We start from the raw sequence: 21,516 nt of genomic DNA, 5'->3' as shown, positions 1-21,516 counted from the left end.
ACACCAATTGGGTTTGGGACCAACCAGCTACTTTCAAGCAGGGCGATGGGCAGTGTATAGGTGGGAGTTCAGTGTGGTCACTACCACCCGAGGTGGATTTGAATTAGCAAAACTGAACCCTAGCAGCTGAGCAAACAGGAGCCAACAGCTTTTCTTCTTCTTCTTTTTTTTTTGCAAAAAGAAAGGAAGAAAGAAAAAATCTATATGCATGTATACACACACACACACACATACAGAAAGAAAGAAAAAAAAATATGCATGTGTGTGTGTGGGGGGGGGTGTGGGGGGGGTGTATTTATATATGTAAAGCTGTACCACTGCCAACCTGTCTTGGGACAGCTGTGGTTTGCCTGACAATCCAAAACACACCTTTACAGTTACACCATTGTCATTCCTGTTACACAATTGCACCGCGCACCCATGTTCCTATGCACCCACTTACCTATCACCATCACCTTTAACCATTACAGTTATGCAGAGCACCTGCTCAATGATCTTCCTCTCCCTCCCCACCCTGCCAGCTCCCCCAGCTATTCCCAGTCGTCCTCTCTGAGCCGGTGAGTGCTTGGCTGGTGGGCACGCCGCCTCGGGAAGATACGCGGGACCACTTTTCTGGAGGGTCCTGCCCAGCTCGTGGGTGGGCCCAGAAACCAGTGGTGTGCAGGTAAACCAGGCATCCATTGCACTGTGTTTGCCCTGAGCTGTGTGTGCAGGAGAGGCCAATGCCCGCTGTATAGCAGGGTAGACACTGCATGCACACATATCTGCTGCCGTAGCCTACCCTTTCCTGCCTGAGAAAACTGACCCCCTCCAGGCCTGAGCACAAGGAAGGAGAGCAGGGGGCCCATTTGTCTAAATCAGCAGCTGCCTCATACCAGTTCATCTCAGGACAAACACGTGACAGGGAGCAGGGAGCCCTGCTGTGTGCAGCCCGCTCTCAGCTCTCAACCAGGAAGCTGCTTGTTTGGCTTCTCAGGGCAGGGAGACAGGAATGAGCGGAGGAGGAATGAGGGAGGCCTCTGCAGCAGGGTGGGACCTGCCTTCCCCCTCACTCCTGCTTGGAGGCTCAGGCCCTGCCTCCTCAGCCCCCCTCCTCCCCCCATTATGTCTAGCGGCTGCCAGAATAGGGGCTGGTTCACTTTGCTCTGGCACTTCAGGGAGCTTAGATCTATATTAGGATTGTGCGGTCTGGACCGTGCCTCCTGTCACTGGTGCTTTTCATTCTGAAGTGCAAGAGGAGATGGGCAGGGTATCCCATCCAGCCTGGCTCTGAAAGCTGGGAATGGCTGAGTCCCCAAACCTTGGGCTTCTGAAGCCTGTCTGTGATGGAGCAGGCAGGGCATCAGGAGGTAGGCATGACTGGGGAGGTTGCTGGTTCTGACCCCATCACCATTTCACTAGCAATTGCTATGGCCTGTGGATGCAGCTCCACGTGATGAACAGGCAATAGGAGCTGCTCTGGGGGTGCATGCCTGAGCCCTAGGGGCTGCGGGCTCTGGGGAAAATTTTCATTACCTGCCGTGTGCCTAGTCTCACTGACTTGCCTGACTTGAGTTGATCCCAGTGCTTAGTGTGGTTATAGCGACAGGGCTGAGTTGAGTGGCCTTGAAATGAAGTTTGAGATCAAGTAACTTAATAAGTGTCCAGACCCACAGATCTTCTTGACTTGGAAGGAGAAAATAGGAGCTCAGCGCCAGTGCCGGGCAGCTCCTGTGTTAACTGACCAGTGCACAGGCTGATGGAGGAAGGGAGCGCGGGAGGGATGGGCAAGCAATGCAGCAGGATAACACTAGATGCCAACCATTCTGCTCTGACATTTTCACCCCGACTGTGTCCCTAGCTGTCTGGCCCTGCCTCCTCTGCATGTTGTCCCTGTCCAGGATGCCAGGCCAAGCTGCCAGGCAGGACCTCAGCAGACAGTGTCTGTCCGGTCAAAAGGACATTGAGCAAATGTACCCAGCACAGCCCCTTCCAGATGCAAATTAATAGTCAAGTCACTCATCAAAACAATGGGGTCCGGCTAATCCTTTTACAATGGGACTAATTGCTAATCAGACCGATTTCACACTGGCTGTTTCCCTTGACAATGAGGCTCCTTGGAGAATGGCTCCTGGGGGGATGGGAGCTGTCTCCCTGGCGGCACGTCTTCTGATGCTGGGACTGCCTGTGCACCCAGCGCACAGCTGCCTTCCTGCTCTGGGAGTATTTCCTTCAGCCTGTGCAGGATCTATGGAGCAGAGCTCACGGTGAGGTTGGTTGGGGGGGCGGGGGCGGGGGGGTTCTGCTGTGCTGAGAAACCCCTCCATTCCCACACCCACAGTAATGTGTTCCCTGCTTGCCATCTGCCTGTTATGGCCCCATCTATGCAGGCTCTGAGGGCAGCTGGCTTTCCTGGCTCCTTCGCCTTGTTCTGACTTGTGTCTGCTCTGCTGACAACCAGGGACTCTCCTAGTCAAGTCCAGAGTTCTCCCAGGGACCCAGCATGTACATGCACACAGCTGCTGTGTCTGATCACACAATGGCAGCTCCTGCTCCACTGCAGACCCACTGCGTAGGGGGAGCAAGGCAGCTGGTGAACAGCACCTGGCAGCAGAGTAGCTTGTTTAGGACAGGAAGTACAGAACTACACCATGTCCCACAGGAGCTGCAGGGAGCGAGCTTTGGGAAGGCACTCTTTTGGTTCAGAATATAAGGATTAGCCCCCAGCTTCTGCAAACATTGCCCCATGGTCTGCAGGGATTACCTGGGTGAGCAATGTTGCTCCATTTTGCATCTGAAATGCGGTGCCTCCCTCAGCAATGCACCCTCGCATATTCTTGGGGTTCATCTGGGTGCTGACGGAGAGAAGAGCACCCTGACTAGATCCCCAGCACTATTTTCAGCCACAGAAAGGCTTGCCTTCTGCTTTGCCACCTGTGCAGAGCTGATACTCTCGCTGAGTTGCCCAGCCAAAGGCTACAGGCTGCTTTTGGAGCTCTAGTTACTGGCTCTTGACTTTGTTTTGGCTCCATGCTGAAAAGCCAGCTGCATTGATCCTGCAGCGTCCTCCCAGCAATGCAAGCATTGCAGGGTTGAGCCCTCTGAGCTGGGTTTCTGGGTCAGCTGAGTTGCACATCGTGATTTTGCTTCTGTGCTCTTGGGCAGTGGTGGGGCCTTGCACGGCAAAAGCTTTGAAGGTCTGGCCTTGGAGTGCCTCCTTTGTCATGGCCACTTTATGCACATCTGTCCCCCATGCAGGCTGCCATTCAGGCTTTGGGAAGATAGCCATGCTATACCATCCAACATCTGGAGCTTGGAAGTCATTAAAGGGGGAGAAGAGTATTATTGGAAAAGGATGGTGGTAGTAGGAAAGGCTGCTGGGGTAACTGGAGCTGTCTGGGAGGGGAGCTGTTACTGTCCCTCCTCCTGTGTATTTTATCACTTGGATGTGGCTTGTGTTTGCGACACCTGTAGCACCAGCAGGTCTTTGCTGTGTGAAAGGCAGCACGGGGTAAAGGATGGCTCACAGGAGCTACGCATCCCTCATCCCACTTTCACCACAGAGCTGCTACGTGGCCTTGAGCAAGAAGCTTCCTCTCTGGGAGACTGTGGGGTGTTAGCCCCCTTGCCGAGGGCTGGGATTGTGAATTAGCTGGAGTGCATGAAGAGTTTTGCAAGTGCCAAGGGCTCAGTACGTGCCAAGCTCTGAGCAACTCAGCACGAGATCTGCACACCCCTCACACATGCAGCCCAGTCAGTGCCCTCAGTCCTGACATACAATGATGCACTTGTACACACATTAATCTTATACCCTCCCCCCCAAGGGCTGAGATCAATGCTGGGGTCAGATAGACAAATAGTGCCTTGGCTGAGGCAGTATCTTGACCATCTCTTGTCTCTGTTCCCCCACCTCCTGAGTGCCCAGCTGCAGTGAATGAATATGAGGTTAACCACAGCCACTGGCTCTTAAGCTTCCTCTGATCAACGGAGGCTCATGTGGTTGTGGGTAGATATATGTTGATGGGGCTGCAGGTGCTGTGCTGCTCCCCTGCCCTGCTGTACCCAGGCTGTCTCCGAAGTCCCAGATAATTCAGACAGACATGTCTTCATGCTGAAATATTCATGTGCATGTAAATGTACTCCTTTCCTGCAGCCAGGACTTGGTGTCTTTGACTCCAGACCCAGAACCCATGAAGTTGAGGGCAGTGAAGTGAGGGCAAAAATGTGCCTGTGCCCTATGCCCTTCCCTAGAACAGTCAGGGTGAAGATGACTTGTCAGGCCCAAGGCTAGCGGGACTCGGGATCCTTTGTGTTTTATAGCAGAAATCCCTTTGGAAGCAAGGGAGCAGTGGTGAATGGCTGGGCCAGCAGCCTGGAGAGGCTTAGCCATGGCGCCAGCCCTGCAAGCTCCATACATGCTGTGCCTCACTCAGACCGGGGCCAGAGGATTCCTGTATTCAGGCTTCATCTCTGCACAGCTCATCTGGGGCAGCCCAGTGAGAGGGCTGGTGGGGCCATCTGATGGTTTCTGGGATGGGGAGATGGGCTCATTCAGAACTGGACTGAGATTGCCCGGTGTGTTTCAAACAAGCCGGTGAATGACTGGGGCCCTGAGAGAAGGAAACAACCTACTTACACTGTTGAGCCAGCCAGAGGTCTGCAGAGGAGCTCAGCCAGACCAGTGCCTGGATGAATGGATGGACAGATAGACAGATGGGTGTCAAACAAACTACAGGCTCTGCAACCTCCCCGCTGCCCCACAGCACCATTTGACTCCCCAGAGAGCAGACCTGCCTCTTTCTGCTCCGGGTTGATGGGTGAGTGTGGTGCCTGCTCCCAGTGGGTCAGAGTGAGCCTAGGGCACACTCCAGAGCTGGCTTCGAGGCACAGTGGGGAGAAGCATCTGGGCTCCTGTCACTGCACTCATTTGCAGGAGGTGATAACATGTGATTGGTCAGGAATGACCTGGCCGGTCCCTTTGGCACTGTCCTACAGGCAGTAACATTCTCGTGGGCAATAGAGCAAAGGGCAAGGTGCCCAGTTTGTTATGGAACCACTTCCCTGTTGTCCTATGCCCAGAGTACCGCCCCCCTGGCGCACACTGCCCCATCCCCTGGCTCTGGCCAGGTGACCTGGGACCAAACCCTGAGGAAGAGGTTGTACTGCCACGGTGGGGTGGTTCTGTCCTTGACCCTGCAAGCTGAGGTCGCTGGCCATGGGTGGCTATGGTGCAAATGGGATCTGTCTGGCACCACAGCATAGGCTAACAAAGATACGGCAGGCTGGCTAAATGAGGGACCTTGGCATGCAGTTCCAGCAGCTTTGGGGTGGGCTGTGCCAGGGAAGTGCTTGGAGGCAGGCAGGCAGGACTGCCTCAGTATCATAAGGATTTCACTGGGCTTTGGGATCTTGTACCCTGGAGAGGTTACAGCTATGACCATCCAGATACCAAGCTGTGTCCAGAGCAGCTGAATGGGAGGAGAACCTCACAGCAGTCATCACCTAGGGCTTTCATCTCTGAGAGCCAAGGTCAGGACCAGGAGAGGCCTCTTTCTCAGTCCTGGGTTTGGGGGGCTGGTTGGAGCTGCTTGCAAAAGAAGAGAACTGCCGCTTCAAGGCACTGGCTCTGGGGCTGAGCATCTGACCCCAAGGCTGCTGCTGCAGGCGTGAAGCAGGAAGCAAACTGTCTTATTTCACTCTGCTAATTAAGCTCCCCATTCCCGCCTCCACACACGCTCTCCCTGCCTGGCCCCTCTGCCCTGCCACCAGTGCCTACACAGACGCAGCAAGCAAAGCGCATCAGGGTGCTAATGAAGCAGAGTGCTGGACACTGGCGGCTCTGACTCCCCAGCTCGCCCCAGCCAGGGCTCAGTGAGAATTAATTACTGCTGCTCTTTGCTCTTAATGAACCTTCTCTGAAGCAAGAAGCATCAGCCTCCCTGCCTGCAATGGCCGATGAGCTACAGCCTCTCCCCACCCCCACGGAGCCTGGTCCCACTGCTTCATGAGTCTGCAGCATCCAGCCCCACACTCATCCCCACACGCATGCTGGCCCAGCTGCAGAACCCCGGGCCAGCCCTGTTACCAAGTCCAGCGTGGCTTTGGGTGCCAAGTTCTCAGAAGGGAGCGATTTCCAACTTGTTGGAATTGCCTAAAAAAGGAGAAAGGCAGCGGGTTGGAAATGCTCAGCAGAAGTGGGCAGCTGGGACGGTATTTGACACTACAGCTCAGTCATTAATACTGCAGGGGAATCTCAGTGCAGGAACGTTTCCATCTGGCCTTAGTGTTACCTCTCCGTGACTGCTCTGGCTAAGTTCCCTTCCTGGCTGGCAGCCTAGCCCCCCAGCATGAGCCAGGCATTCCCTCCCCCCTGCTTCCCCCCATGGTGATGCTTCTGCCCAGCTTTCCCATCCTCTCCAGTGCCAGACCCTTGGGGAAGACAAATTCCCTTTGCCTTGTGTGTGCCCTGGAGCACTGGCCTTACTTAACCCTTTTTTAGAGCTGGGAGGCTATCACAGTCATTTGCAGAGGAGCTTGAGTACACTGAGTCATGAGGCTAGAACAGCATTGTTCACCCATCTACAGCCCCAGGCCTTCATGCCCATGACACAGGGAGTGCTGGAGACTTGCAGGGTAAGTAGGTGTCTCCCAGTGCAGGATGCATAGTCCCACGACCCTTTTCTGAATCAGTCCCTGGCACAAGGGGTGGGGCAGCCCTGCTCAGCCTGTTGCATCTAGGGAATGAAGCTCTGCCTTGAGCTGCTCCCAAGGATCGTGGTTGGAGCCAATACCTAGCACCTCACAGGGCTACATGGCCAGCCTGGAGCTAGATGATCACAGTCTGACATGCCAGGATGGAGGCTGCCAAGCAGCTTTGCCCACAGGCTCTGGCTGCAGCTGCTGGGGCCCACTCTCACCAGTCCCAGGCCATTCCCAGCCCCTGGATGACAACGGAGCTTGCACACTGGTTTAAGGTACTAGAGCTTGCCTGGGGCAAGTGTCCCTTGGTTAAAGCAGTAACTGCTTGGAAACCACCTGGCTTTGCCCATGTCTCTTTCTCTGTCCCCTTCACCATGGTATAGCTGCTGGAAGGTAACTGTGGCTTGTGCCTTGCAGAGGTTGGCAGTAGGGGTGGCTGTGGCATGGTGCTCTCTGGGAGAGGAGAGGGGATATTTCAGTCCATGCTGCCAGGATGAAGCTGTAGGTCATAGGCTGGGGAAAGGGTGCTCAGAAGGAAGGTTCTTCAGTGTCAGAGATTCCCTTGTGATGCTGGAGGGAGTGTTCAAGTGTGGAAAGTCCCTTGGAAAAGCCAAAGAGCAGTGCTGGGTAGAAGGTCTTCAGGGGCACATGTATTCCCTGCAAAGGCCCCAGCCCAGCACCCCTCTCTTGGGCAGTTCTGCAGTGGTGCATAATGTAAGTGCTTCCAGCTCTCTGCCTTGCCAGCTTGATGCCCTGGCACTACAGCTGTCACTGCAGCTGACCAGCTGGCTAGAACAAGCAACAGAGGAGTCCAGCTGGCCAGGTCTAGCCAGGAAGGGGGGTGGAGGGACAGTGAGCAGGCAGAATGGAGTTGCCACAGCTAATCCATCATGGGAACATCTTTGGGGATTAGCACCTTGAAATGTCTGTCTGGGTGGCTTGGAGGCCAAAGCACAGGAGCCCTGGTGAAGGAGCATGGGGTTTGTGTGTGTCTGGCCTGGTGGGCACTGGGGAGACTGAGGGGCAGCTGCTCTGGGGAGGGAGCTAGGCCAGCAGGCAGGGACAAGCACGCACTCCTGCAGAGCTCAGCAAACAGTGCAAGGCACTACTCCCTGGCAGTGCCATGGCACATCACAGCACCTGCCAAGCCTTCAGTGGCAGAGCAATGGGACAGCCCACAGGGATCCCATACATCCTCCATTGCCTCTCCTGGAGGAGGCCCTGATGCCTTACAGCATGGCTCTGCAACCACCACCCAGCTGCTCTCCTGTCCCCTGCCCTAGCAGGCCTCAGTCCTGACACAACACTTCAGTCTGGGTGGGTGGGAGTACAGATCATACAGCTTGCAGTCCTGTTCAAAGATGCTGGGCTGGATCTAGCTGAGAGCAGGAGTGGCTGCCACGTCTTGTCGCCAGAGAGCTATCTGGCATCTACAAAGTGTCACTCTTCTTGGACAAGCCTCTGCATAGCTTGCCCCCACCCCACTAGCACCAGGACCACCGGTCCTACTCCCCCTCTGAGACTGGCAGATTAGTATTTCTGGGCTCACTTAGTGGCCCTTGCTGGGACTCTATGCCCTGGTATTGCCTAGGCTACAGCAGGTTTCTGCGTGAGACATCGATAACCCTGGACTGGGTAATTATTACCCAGGCAGTTCCTGCCTGGTGATCTGAGGATGTCCTGCCCCTAGGCTCCTACAACCTAATCAGTGGGTGATATGCAGCTGTCTGCAGTATCTCCACCCTTCTGTAGGAGCCGTACCCTCACCAGAGGTCTGTGCAGACTCTGTACACCATTGCTTATGGCACCTGAGAGCCCCAAGACAGCTGGGGCTGTGGCACTGGAACCAGTATAGATTAGACTGTCCCAAGCAAGGTCAAACAAATGACTGAGGCTACTGGCAGTCTATCTCTGCTGAGACTCCCAGGGCTAGTTTCAGTGGCAGAGAAGGCTCAGGGCTGGTGATGGCAGCAGAGCTGCTTGCACATGGTCCCTCCTAGGGATAAGGCTTCAGATCTGAATTGTGCTGTGCTTCCCCTTCTTCCTCAGATACCACGGCATCTCACTCTGCACTGGATATCCACTGTGGCTGTAGTGTGAAGAGTGGCCGGTCCTATACCCTGCGTTTGTGTGCATGGCTTGCCAAGCCTTCTCTGTTTGGCTGCCTTTTCTGGACGACTAAAGTGCCCCAGGAGGCATTGGCAGCAAGAAGCCTGAGCTTTCAACAGCAGCACAAAAATCACCTGCAGAGCCGAATAGATGTGACAGGAGCAGGGGCCAGGCAGGAGGCTGCAGCTGCCCCTGGGCACGTCTCAGGCACTGTGGCAGGGTATTCATCCATCCTGGCATGGATACAGGTGCCTGTGAGCCCTGCTGGGAAGGGGCGGTTACTGCATAGCCAGGGTGCTGGGGGAGGTGGTGTCTGTCACATTTAGAACTGGACTGAAGCCCAGGTCCTTGGTGGCTGGCAGTGCCCGTGGCTCTGAGTATGCCTTGGACCAGAGTGCATGACAGGCATCAGAAGTGCTTAGCAACCAAGGTCACTGGAAGGGGGAATGCTTGTGTGCAGCAGCTGGGGGCTGGGGGGTTGGGGGACAGGGCTAGGGAGAATGGGCATGAAGTGGCATTCTGCCCAGCAGTTCTCTTTCTGTGAGTAATAGGCAGCACCTTTGCCTCCCCTTAGTGCCATCTAGTGCCTGCTCCCACCTTGCCCCTTGCCTTTCTGGTGCTCCACCCATCTGCAAGCAGCTTCTCACCCGGCTCTTGGCAGAAGGAGTCTGGGTACCCCCCCTCCCTAATGGGGTCATCACCCCAAGGCAACTCTGAGTCCCAGCTGTGGCATGGGGAACCTGCCCCCTGCTGTCCTCAGTCAAGCTCAGGATGTCCACAGCACAGAGCATGCTGAAGTCTCTGCAGCCTTTCCTCTACCAGGTTTCAGCATGAAACAGCCAGTCCCTGCTGTCACCACTACAAAAGGCCAACTACAGGACCTACCCTCAGGCCCTGTATCACTGACTTCCAGAGCAGCTGGCTCCCCTCTGCACCCTGGGCTCTGCCTGCCTTTGGTTACACATGCATGTCCTGGGATGGACTATCAAGTGTCCCCCATGGCTTTGTGTGGGAGATCAAAACTAGAGCTGGAGTGGGAAGGCCAGCCGCAGGGGGTGATGCGTGCAGGGCAGGCGTAGAGAGGAAGGAGGGGCAAGGGTACAGAAAAGGGGGGTCTCAAGAGTGCAGGGCAGAGTGTGAGAAGTGGAGAGCCCTGGACTCAGACTAAGAGCCAGGGAGCAGCTGGTGCAATGTGGAGACAGGGACACAACCACTGTTCCTCTGGGTTTTATGGACTGGGCTGGGGAGTGCATCCAAGGGGCTGCTTGTGTCTTGGTTGCCTCCCAGCTGCAGCTGGCAGCCATCCCTGCCTGGGGATGATGACAAGCCTTTCTGTGTACAGCCACCAGATCGGAGGGGGCAGAGGGCCAGTGCTGGCTCCTCATCAGCCCCCTTGCAGTGCCAGGTGCTGCCTCCACGGGCAAATAACCTCATGCTGCCACAGCCCAGAACTGCCTGGACTCCAAAGCCCCCCTGTGGGGCAGGGGACAGCAAAGCCACCCCTCCGCCACCCTCCCAACCCAACCTGGCAGGGATGGGACTGAGTCCTCACCCTGCTCTGTGCTGAGGGCAGCCCAGGAAGGGGTTAATGGCCAGCCTGTACCTGCAGTTGCATTTTAAAGATGTGAAATTAAAGCCCGTAATTTATTCTCCCCACACACGAAGGAGCAATTAGTTCTAAACACGGCTTAATCAGTCAGCGCGAGATTGATTTCTGTAGACTTGGATTTGGTGGCTGCTGGCGAGGAGCCAGGCTGGGAGCAATCTCCAAATAAATGAAGTGCAGAGAAGTAAGCCATTACATAATATGATATATGAGGCCTGTAACTCACTCGCCTCTTCATTAGTATTCCACTGTATGCTGGCAAAGGCACCAAACTTTCTCCCCGGCACCTCAGCAACTTCTTCCCTGTCCACTTTTTGCCTCCTGTAGTGGGGCTAAACCCTTACCTTTTCACCTGATGCTCCCCTCACCACAGCCCCCTCAGCTAAGACTGGCACCCTGCTGTTGTGACCCCTAGCCCCAGCTAGCTGCCTACTGTGGCAGCTACAGGTCCCTTGGCGAGTCACTTGAAGCTCCAGCCATGGCTTCCCGACATGAAGAATTAGGAGTATCTTACCCCACTCCTGGGCCTTGCCCTTGGCTCTCACCTTTTTGGGGGGGCTCCAAACCTTATGACAGGGAAGCATTGCTGACAGCCAGAGAAACTGAGGCACAGAGCATGAAGGCAACTTTCCCAAGCTCATTCGGCAAGTCAGTTCTGCAGCCACGGGCATCTCCACCCCTGCTACTTGCCCTCGTCTGCCAGCCTCTTCTGCTCTGCAGGGTCTCTGAAGGGGCACCCAAGGCTGGGAGGGGGCAGAGGACACTTCTGAGGGGGCAGAGCACAGTGCTCGTAGGTCCTGGTGCACGGGGGCGTGAGGAAGAGCACTCACCCCTTTGCTGCGGGGTAGCCAGGGTTTCTTCAGCATCGCCACAAGTGACACTTGCTATTGTCAGCGGGGCTAATCTGCTGCGCGGAGCCCCACTGGGACTTCCATGGGAAAATTCCCCCGGACTCCGAGGGATAATCCACAGGTCACAGACTCTCTCGTTTGTCTTGGATCGAATTCTTGCTGTTTCGCTCGGCATTAGCATCAAAGCAGTGGTACGAGTCGGTGGGCGCGGCCTCCTCCTGTCGCTCCATTTGCAACATTGAAACTTGCTTTCTCCGGTGTCAAAAATCTCTCAAATGGCAGCGGGTGCCGGCAGTGTGCAGCGGGGACAGGCTTTGTCGCATATCCCTGGGTGGGTTGGGAGGACATGTGCATTTTCTCCCTGGGGGTCTGGTGCTGAACCGGCCCAACTTCTGTGCGAAGCCGCAATTGTGAGGTACTCAGGGATCTGAAGTGGCTCTTGTTTGTAAGCAGGAACTTTCCACGTAACCACCCTAGCTCCTGAATTCAAAGGGGTGGAGGAAAAGCAAAGGGTTAGGTTCTGTTGTGCTGACTCCTGTGCACATCCAGCTTTCCTCCTCACATCTTGGGGGCAGGAACGAAGCAGCTGGCAGGACAGGAGTTGGGGGCTGGAGGGGGAGGGATGTGGCAGAAGCTTGCCCTCAGTAACACAGTTTCCCAGTATGTCTTTGCACTAGAGGTGGGCCCCAGACCCACAATCCAGATCAGATCCAGTATGCATGCCCCATGCATCAATGACCATTGAGCTGTCACAAGGTAGTACAATAGCAGCATTTGCCTGGGACGGAAAAATTGCTGCAAAGAAGTGTGAGAAGCCCCTGAGCCAGGGAAGTGAGGTATGGAGACATTCCTGCCCTGTTTGTTGCTTATGAATTACCCAGAGCCAGGCTCTGACCTGCTTTGACTGGGCCAACTGCTTGAAGTTACTAGCTGGACAACCGGGGAACTACAGGCCATCCCAGCTGCTTGTGAATTGCTATTGGCAATGTATGGGCAGTCACCTAAGTCACCTGCTCTTATTTATGCTCTTGAATGGATGCTCCTCAAGGCCAAAAAAAGCTTTTGAGATGGCTGACTTAACCTTTGTGGTATGCAAATAAATATTCACCTGGGCGGCACCCTACATCTTCTTCCACAAATATTTCTATGGCACTGGTTGACTGATGTGAATGCCAGTGCAAAAGGGAATAAAAGGCAGTGACTAGGGAGCTGTGTCTGAGTCACAGTACTGCTGGGGGTGCAGCCAGACACAGCTCCTATTCAGGACTGGTTCAGAAGGTTCTGCTAATTTTATGTATGCTTTTTATACATGCCAGGGAACCAGACACCTAGATAAGGAGTGCAGAGGCCTCCAGCCCAATTGGTGGGCTGTATCTGGTGTGCCCTGACCATTCCAGCCGGCTGATTCCAGGGCGAGGATGCTCCAGAGGCTAGCATGAGCACGGATTGATGTGGGGTGGGGGAAGAGGGAGGAGCTGTTAGTGGGGATTAAGAACCCAGCAGAGCTGGGGAGGGAGAGGGAGGAAGTGTGTTTGAGAGAGTCAGGATGGGGATTGGCAACATGGGACTCCCAGGTACCCGGCAGCAGCAAGCCAGAGCTGCACTTTCATCTGGCCGTGTTTGGAAGGCAGACAGCAGGCTTCAGGTATCGGAGGGCAGGCTCTGCTAGTAGGAGCTGGGGGTCCAAGGGGGAAGCGAGGAGGGTGGAAGGGGGTGGTTCATATTATCAGGTGCTCAGGGCTTGTCTTGATTCTTACTCCCATGTTGCTGTTTCTGACATTAGGGTCAGTCTCCACAAGGAGCCACTCCTGGCTTATCCTTCAGAGAGAACATCATCATGCCTGAGAATGGGGTCTGTCCAGTGGCCTGTGTGCAGGGGGTTGGTTGTATCAGTGCAATGTCCATGTTATAGACTTTTCCCATGGCACTCACAAGTTCCTTTTTCGGCAGCCATAGAGAGGCCAAGCCCCAAATGAGTGATGGGGGCTGACTGCCCCATGATTTCACCTGGCCAGGGCGGAGGCTGAAACAAAGAGCTTGCCCTTATGATGCTCCTGTCCTAAGGGGGTGAGGTGTTCATTATCCAAGGCAGTCAGAGCCTTTGAGGAGTCCCTGTCTGGCTAAACCTAGTGCTTTTTGGAGAGTGCACACTGCTTCTGTAGTGAACCAGGACTTGGAAACAGGTGGCCTTATCCTATGGCTGCTACCCAGACCTGTGCTCAGCCCAGGGAAGCTCTCCTTCAGCTGTGACAGGTGTGGCCATGAGGGGACCAGGGTGCTGGTGCCTTCTAATGACCCAGGGTTCTCTGTGTTTTGTTGTCTCTGCAGAACTCGATACGGCACAACCTGTCCCTGCACACCAGGTTCATCCGTGTGCAGAACGAGGGCACTGGCAAGAGCTCCTGGTGGATGCTGAACCCTGAGGGGGGCAAGACTGGTAAGACGCCTCGCCGGCGGGCAGTGTCCATGGACAACAACAGCAAGTTCCTGAGGATCAAAGGGAAAGCCAGCAAGAAGAAGCAACTCCAGGCCACGCAGGAGCGTGGGGAAGACAGCCCATCCTCCCAGCAGGCCAAGTGGTCTGAGAGTCCTGCATCCCACGCCAGTGATGAGTACGATGCCTGGGCCGACTTCCGGACACGGGCCAATTCCTCGGCCAGCACAATGAGTGGGCGCCTCTCACCGATTATGGCCAACCATGAGCCAGATGACCTGGAGGACGATGATGGGACACCATCCTCCCCACTGATGTACCCCAGTCCATCCAGCACCATGTCTCCCTCCCTGAATACCAGGTGCTCTGTGGAGCTGCCCCGGCTGACTGACTTAACTGGCACCATTAACCTGAATGAGGGGCTCGGGGAGAGCCTCTTGGATGACTTGCAGGACAACTACAGCATGAGCCCTTCCCAGCAGCTCCCCTCAGGAGCCCTCAGACAGAGAAGCTCCAGCTTCACCTTCAACTCCAAGTGCTCAACCATGGGGGCTGCCACCAACACATACTGTGGGACTATCTATAGCCAGCCAGCCATGAACCTGATGCGGCGTCTGCCCATGCAGACCATCCAGGAGAACAAGCAAGCCACCTTCTCACCCGTCAGCTCATACAGGAATGCCTCACTGCAGGACCTGCTGTCCTCCATCTCCTACACGCACAAAGAGAGCATGGCCCAGGGTGACCTGCCCATGTCTCAAGCCAGCACCATGGTGCAGTCCCGCAGCCACAGACACAATGCCCTTATGTGTGGAGGTGGGGATCAGGGCTTAGCCTCTTACCCTGCCCATTCTGCCTCCCTAATGAAGAACAACACTTTGTATCACCCGTCACCAGCCAGTCACCATCCTGCTGTCAACAACAGTGCCTTACCTAATCCTGTCAGCCTTATGAGCTTGCCTAGTGACACATGCAGCATGGCAGCCATGCCCCATCATGGGCATCTCCATTCCTACGCTAATAACCAAGGGGCACATGTGAGCTTGCTGGATTCCCTACAGGGCCCCTACCAAGGGGCCATTCACCCCCCGGTTTTGGGCCAAGACAGGTTCCCAGCAGACCTTGATCTGGACATGTTCAATGGCAGCTTGGAGTGTGACGTGGAGTCCATTATCCTTAATGACTTTATGGACAGTGATGAGATGGACTTTAACTTTGACTCGGCTCTTCCACCACAGAATGGTCTCAACATGCCCTCATTGCCCAGCGCCCCTCAACCCACCAATCAGAGCTGGGTGCCAGGGTGATGCTCACCCAGAATTTCTCCACCAAGCAGTCACAAGGGGAACATTGAAACAAACTCTTTTTTTTTTTTTTTCTTTTCTCTTCTGCCTTTATTTGTTAAGACAGGCTAGAGCCATCCATTTAAACTTGAGATCAACACTAAACACAAACCATAGGTAAAACATCAGTACAGGCATAGGACACAGCCCCATCCATTTCCAGGTACAGTACTGCTGGGTGCTCCAGACAAGCCACCTCCAGAATCTGCTGGAGAGCTGCAACTCCCACACCAGCTTCTAGACCTCATGCTGTAAAAATAAGAGAGAGCAGACAGGCATTGGTGCAAAGGGCAGCCTTGTTCAATCCAGACTGGTTAGGCAGGTTCCCTAGCTCACTGTGCCATTTGTGAAGTTCCTTAGCAAGTCAGGCTGGGTGTCTGGGCCCAAAGGGATTTGCATTTGTTGGGAAAACCTTTCCAAATTGTCCCCAGTGGTGGCTCACCCCTTGCTGCCACTTTATTTGATTCCCCCTACTCTTCACATCTGCTAGCCTTGTGCTGGGTTTTGGAGCCTGCTGTAGATGTAGTGTCCTGTAGCAGGGTACCTTGATCGGGTCCCCCCCACACACACCTTTAGAAGGGCTTGTTTTAATCTGAGCATTTTCAGACACTTAAGTACCAATTGCAAGTAAAATGATCTCCTCTACTCAAGGGAGGCTCACCACTTTAGCAAGATCCCTTTGCTGTGTGTCATCTAAATGAGCTGCAGTCTGCAGGCCCTTCCACCCACGAAGTCCATACCAAAATTGTGGATTTCCTTGTACTGCTTAAAACATGTTTGGTTACCTGATGGCAATCTGGTGAGCAAGGGAAAGCCTGTGAACTATGTAGATCTAGCAGCTGGTACAGCATGTTGGCAGCACCCACGCACATGGGGCCTGCTCCAAAGTTGGCTTCTGGCTTCTGATCTCAGCCAACTTTGTGGATGGCCACGTTTTCAGCCTTGGTGCCTGCAAGAAAAACACCAATAACTGGCAAGTTGTCTGTATATTGCACATGTGTGCACATGCAAAGCAGGTGCTTTATCCATGGTTGCACACTCAAATGCCTGTTCTTTGGGCCCACTGTACTGTGCCAGGAGCTGGCCCTGTGTTGGGTGCTCTGCTAGCCTGGCCCCTCTACTCCAGACTGGCTGGGAGGAGGTGAAAGATAGGGGCTTATTTATTTGATTTCATGCACTCTCTTGCCATGGAATAATAATGGGGTTCGAAAAGCAGCTAGAGGAGAGCTCTGCTGAGAACTGCCTTCTGCTCTCAGACCGGTGACAGGGTAAATGAATGGACACAGACATTGTGGGTTCATATCAGGAGTCTGCTCCAGCCACAGTGTTGAGATCTGGAGGTGGGACTAGCTCAGGGGGTCTTGGCTCTGGAAGCATTTCAAAACTTGGGTCTGGATTGCAATGTGAAATGGCTCCAGAATTGGGGCAGCTCCGCTCCAGGGTCCCCGGCTTCTCTATGTCCCCTGGAAAGGGGCTTAGGGTTCCAATGTTCCTACTGCCATCCTGCACTTTAGTATTGTGCCCCTGGGTTTTCACATTAGTTTAACCTATGTTCCCATTCCTGCCCCATGGGTTACTGTGCTGGTTGCCATGAAGCTTGAACCTGGGGACTGCCAGCCTATGGCAGTGAGTGAGAGAGAGAGGCAGGTGCTTGCCAATCTCAGAAGCCCCCAAGGTAAAATATTGGGTTCTAACAATGTGAGCCCAAGGGAGGGACTGCTTTGCACCTGGGCAAATGCTGCCATGGGCACAAGACACCTGAGCTGGCCCAGTAGGTGACAGCAGTTCAAAGAGCACTGGGATGCTAAGCAGGGGATCAGCTTTCATGGGGAGGGGAGGGTCCTCCTCACATTCAGCAAGAATGGTGCCAGCCCAGGGCTTCTGGACTGGCTCCCAGTAGGACTCTGAATGGGGCCAGCCAGTCTGATAAGTCTTAGCTGGGGGGGAAGGCAGCAGTGATGCTGCTGGAGCTGGGCACTGAGGGTGCTGGTGACCAAATTCAAGCTGTGCAGAACTTCCAGCTTCCTGACCAATGCAGGCCTGAGCCCAGCCTGCCCAGAGCAGTGTCTACACACTGCAGGCAGCATCTGCCTCCATACTGAGTCAAACTGACACCTGCTCCAAGTGTTGCAGCCTGAGCTTCCCCATGCAGTTCCCTGCGGTCTTAGCTCTGGTGCTGAGCTCCAAAATGAAATGGAGCTCCTGGCTCTGGTGCCCAGCTCCTGCAAACTCTACTGGGGTTTGCTTTAGGTTTTCCAGTCCAGTTGACACTGAACCTGGCACAATCTGGGTGAGGTTGCTGGATCACCAAAGAGCCACAACCATTAGATGCCAAGGTGGCAAAGTGCCTCATCATTAGGGGCCAGGGGTCCCTGACTCCATGGGGCTGCCTGGCTGTAGCTATGATGAATCCTTCCTCATGGGCCTGTGTCCCCTTCAGTGTGGAAAGGACACTTTTGATCCAGGGGTCCAAGGCTTGTGATCTAGATTCAGGCTTACCTGGTTCTGAACAGACAGAGATCCATGGAGCTGAGTACAACAGCTCAGGTGGGTTGGAGTCCTGACTCGGATGCCAGGGGAGGGCTGCCTTCCCTGGGGGATTTGTTCCCCTTCCCACCCTGAAGCTTGCCCTTCTTTCTCTCAGCATGTCACTGGCTCTTCCATGAGTCCCCAAGGCTCCCCTAGGAACAGAGAAAGGATTCATTCATTACCAACTGATTATTTTTTTCAGTCCCATCCCTTTTCCATTCCCTTCTCCCTGCCCTCAGCATTATCTCATGTGCATCAAGGTCCAGGCAACATGTCCCAGTCATGGCAGCTGCTTCTTGCCTGGGGAAAGGCAGTACCCCGTGGGTGGGCATATCCAGTTGTCCCCCTTACCCAGTGAGGTTCCATCTGGTACCCAAACTGCCCAACATGTTTGCAGTGGATAATCACAAGGAAGCCCCATGTACCATTGATCACCTTTGCTCCAGGTACATAGCAGTCGTAGTCTATTTATAAAGACATTACAGGTTAATTAATTATGTTTACATTGTTTTATCATGTACAGAATTAATATATTCTATGATATATAGTCTTTCTTAAATGCTTTTTTTTAAAAAAAAGTTACTATTTTGTTGAGAAAATTAATTCATTCATTTTATACATTCAGATTTCGTTTTCAGACACATTTGATTAGTCAAAAACAGAAATTAATAACAAGTGGTTACTTAATACCCTGCCGTGCACCCAGGGGGTGGGGTGGAGGTGCCAGGGACTGTCAGCTAGGAGGCTGGCATCTTTGCCTGACCTCCTTGCCATGATGATGCTGGAGACTGAGGGCTGGGGCCCCTTGCAAGTGCTGTGAGCATTTGGGTGTGGCTGTGTCCTAACTGTCCTTCCGTGCTTGGGACAAAAGGGAAGGGATCTAGTTTCTTCTAGACAGGTGATCAGACATGCATCTAACAGCACAATAGAGGGCAGAGGCATTCAGAGATATGCCACCTGCAGGTAGCATTATAGTCTCTGCTGACACTGGCCAGGCACTTGGGGCCTCTGGTTATTTTGTAGGAAGGCAGATTGATGGATACAATTTTGGTGTGTGGCCATTGGGTGGCTGGGCAGGCGGCATGGGTTGTCACAGTCCATGCCCAGTTTGGCTTTGCTTCAAGTTCTCTGTTCCTTTTGGACACTCTGATTTTTGCTTTTGCTGGTAGGGAGGGGGGCAGGGAGGAGAGGGGCAGCATGGGGAGAATCCGAAATACCGGAGGTAAACTCTACCCACCTGTCTGAACCTGGCTGCTGGGTAACAGGCATCCTGACATTCAGCTGGCTTAGGTCTGTGGCCTGGCTCTGCCCTGTGCTGGTACAGTCTCACTAGGATGCTTGGAGCTGAGCATCAGGGACTTCATCCATCTTAGACTAGCCCCTGCTCCCTCCAAACCTCAGTTACTGCTTTCTACCCCTGCTACACACTTCCTAGAGTGCATTGCTGATGGGTGAGGGGAACCTTTGAGCTTACACCTGGCAGTAAACTTTCCTCTTTGAGTAAAGGGGAAGAGGAACACGGAAGCCCCTGGCAGGTCTGGAGAGCCCCTTGGCCTCACTTGGTCCTGAGCCATCCGATAGCACTGAGAGGTAGCCGCATCAGCAATGGGGCAGGGTAGTAGTAAGAGAAAAGACCCCTCTCCTGTGCCTCCCAGGCCTGCCATGCTCCTCCCTACTCATCCTGTCCTCCTTCCCTGCCCCGCAGTGTTTTTGACCTGGGAATCCACCCCCAGGCACGTCTTATTGCAAAGGTGTCTTTGTGGTTCGTGACCGTGGGGTTGTTGTGTGTGCGGTGGAGTCGTGTTGGTAAGCGTCGTGTATACCGTCATTGTGCAGTGCAAGGGGGGGCTGGGCAGTGGGTGGAGAGTTGGGCAGGTCATTTGGTCACCTGAGAGAGCCCAGTGATGCCTGAGTCTCCAGGGAAGGACCCGTTCAGCTTCAGGTGTATGAGGGTGATGTTAAGTAGAGGGCTGGAACCAGCTGGAGTGGAAGCCAAAATGTAGCAATGGTTTAGAGGTGACTTCTGCAACACCTAGGGCAGGACAGACAGGTGGCCCCAGGAGACTGGAAGAGAGTACAGCAGGCAAGATAGGGTAGGCCTGTGTGCATGGGGCTAGGACGGCTCAGGGATGGGGAAAGAAGAGATGTTGAGTGCCGTATCATCAGGGATGCAGATGGGGGGAGGGTGAAAAAAATGAAGGGTTGCTTCAGGAACAAAAATCCATCTCTGGGTTGGCCTTTCCCAAATTCTGTGGCCCATGTTCTCCAGGGTGGTCTGAGGCCATCTGTCTGCAGATTACACCCAGTACCTGAGGGTGGAAACTTGCTCCCCTTGGCAGAGCTGCAAGTCATTGGCCAAGGCTCCCCAGACTCAGCCAGTTTGCAAGTGTCTCCCAACAACCCTCATAAGCAGGCAGTTATAAGGTGCTTCTTGGCTGGCCCCAAGCAGCCATGCAGGCAGGGCCCAAAGTGGCCAGATGCTCTTACCCCATGTTGACTGCAGGGAAGACCAGGTCTAGGAAGGTCATGAGCTGGCCATGCTGTCTTCTACAGTGTGCCTGACCAGAGGAGGGAACAACTATGCTTAGCCTGGACTAGTCCACTGCTCTCTGTCATGATGAGGACATGGCAGTTCTCTGCCCACAAGAGGCATTATCTGGCCATGGGATCAAGTCTGAACAACGGTTGTAGCATACCTGCAGCCAAGGAACCAGTTCTGCAGCCCCACATAGAAGACCCCCAGGAGCTTGGCTTTTAACATTGCGGGAAGCACAGGGAAGGGGCAAGTTGGGTCTTAGTTTTCACTGCTTTGAGTTGGAGAAATCTGTGGCTGACGTTCAAGTTTTATTTTAAATTCTCTCTCTGGAAATGACTTCTGGACCACAGGCTACAACCCCACCCTGTAGGAAGCTCCTCTTCTGGTCATGGCCATCCAGACCTTAGCCTGCCAGCTCATTCCAGTGAGGATGGAAGCCATGTCTGTCCCCCTCTGCCTAAGTACAGCTGTTCTGCCTAGAACTTCATACCAGATCAGCTCCCTTGGCTTCTGGTGGTCCCTGGCTGCAGTGACCCCAAACACTACCCCAGGCTAGGAGTGAGCGATCTGGTAGAGGAGAAGGCTCTACGGAGAAGGGAGGGTGCTCTGGAGTGACCAGCTCCAGCAGTTTGCTTTATACAGATGTTTTGGTTCATTCTTTCCCTCATATTTATAACTGTACAGACTTGGGGGGAGGGTTTCTGACAGGCTGTTATCTCTCACCGCACATATATTGTAGGCGATGTAACCTTCTTGATTGTGCTATTAGAGTTTGTGTATGTGGCAATGTAAAGAACTGTGTATAGTGCATTGTACAGCATATTTTCATGAATAAAATTGTTTTAAATATTACAGGCCTGGCTGTTGGCTTCAGTGTGTGTGTGTACAGGTATGTGCCTGGGTCTGCATGCATGTGTGGATATGTGCAGGCACACACATGCTTTCTGGTGCATGAGCATGAGAATGGATGGAGAAGGCAGCAATAATGGTGACTCAGAGAGAGAGAGAGAGAGAGAGAGAGATGGACAATGAAATGGTCCTCTATGACCCTTGGGCTGGGATGATGAAAGACCAAATGGAGTTCAGAAGAAGAGCATGACATGCAAATGCCCATCAGTTTAGATGGTCCTTCTGGGGTGATGGGATATTTCTCACCCCAGCTGTCATTGTTGTGAGACGGTCCAGGATGCAGAACATCAGAACTGGTCACTAGGGGACAAGAACAAATATCCTCAGATCTGCCACTGGCCTACCAGCAAGGCCCTGGGGATGGAAAGTAGAGTCTCTAGCACTTTCAGGGCTGGGCTGGACCCAGGGTGATGGGCAACATGAAGACTCAGTAAATAACTTGTTTTGTAGAGAAGGCACTAGTACCTCTGTGGGGAAAAAGCAGTTGTCTGTGCCACAGCCATGCAAGGACATGAGAAAGC

General features: G+C 53.9%; 1 protein-coding gene across 1 annotated transcript; it reads left to right on the top strand.

The window, feature by feature from the left end:
- The first annotated feature begins 420 nt into the window (after nucleotides 1-420).
- FOXO6 (forkhead box O6) lies at nucleotides 421-20,938 on the top strand. Its single transcript, XM_019547873.1, has 2 exons — nucleotides 421-557; nucleotides 13,545-20,938. The coding sequence occupies exons 1-2, from the start codon at nucleotides 421-423 to the stop codon at nucleotides 14,983-14,985; spliced, it is 1,578 nt and encodes a 525-aa protein (XP_019403418.1). The 3' UTR covers nucleotides 14,986-20,938.
- The last annotated feature ends 578 nt before the right edge of the window (nucleotides 20,939-21,516 follow it).

The sequence above is a fragment of the Crocodylus porosus genome, unplaced genomic scaffold (assembly GCF_001723895.1).
Source record: "Crocodylus porosus isolate Cpor-Errol unplaced genomic scaffold, CroPor_comp1, whole genome shotgun sequence".
NCBI classification, from domain to species: Eukaryota; Metazoa; Chordata; order Crocodylia; family Crocodylidae; genus Crocodylus; species Crocodylus porosus.
This window is presented reverse-complemented; position numbering and strand designations above follow the sequence as displayed.

Excerpts from the sequence above, each read along its gene's own strand:
- FOXO6 (XM_019547873.1), top strand. The coding sequence starts at position 421 with ATGTTCCTATGCACCCACTTACCTATCACCATCACCTTTAACCATTAC. Across the intron at positions 558-13,544 it reads CAGTCGTCCTCTCTGAGCCG|GGTTCTCTGTGTTTTGTTGT; the intron begins GTGAGTGCTTGG and ends CTAATGACCCAG.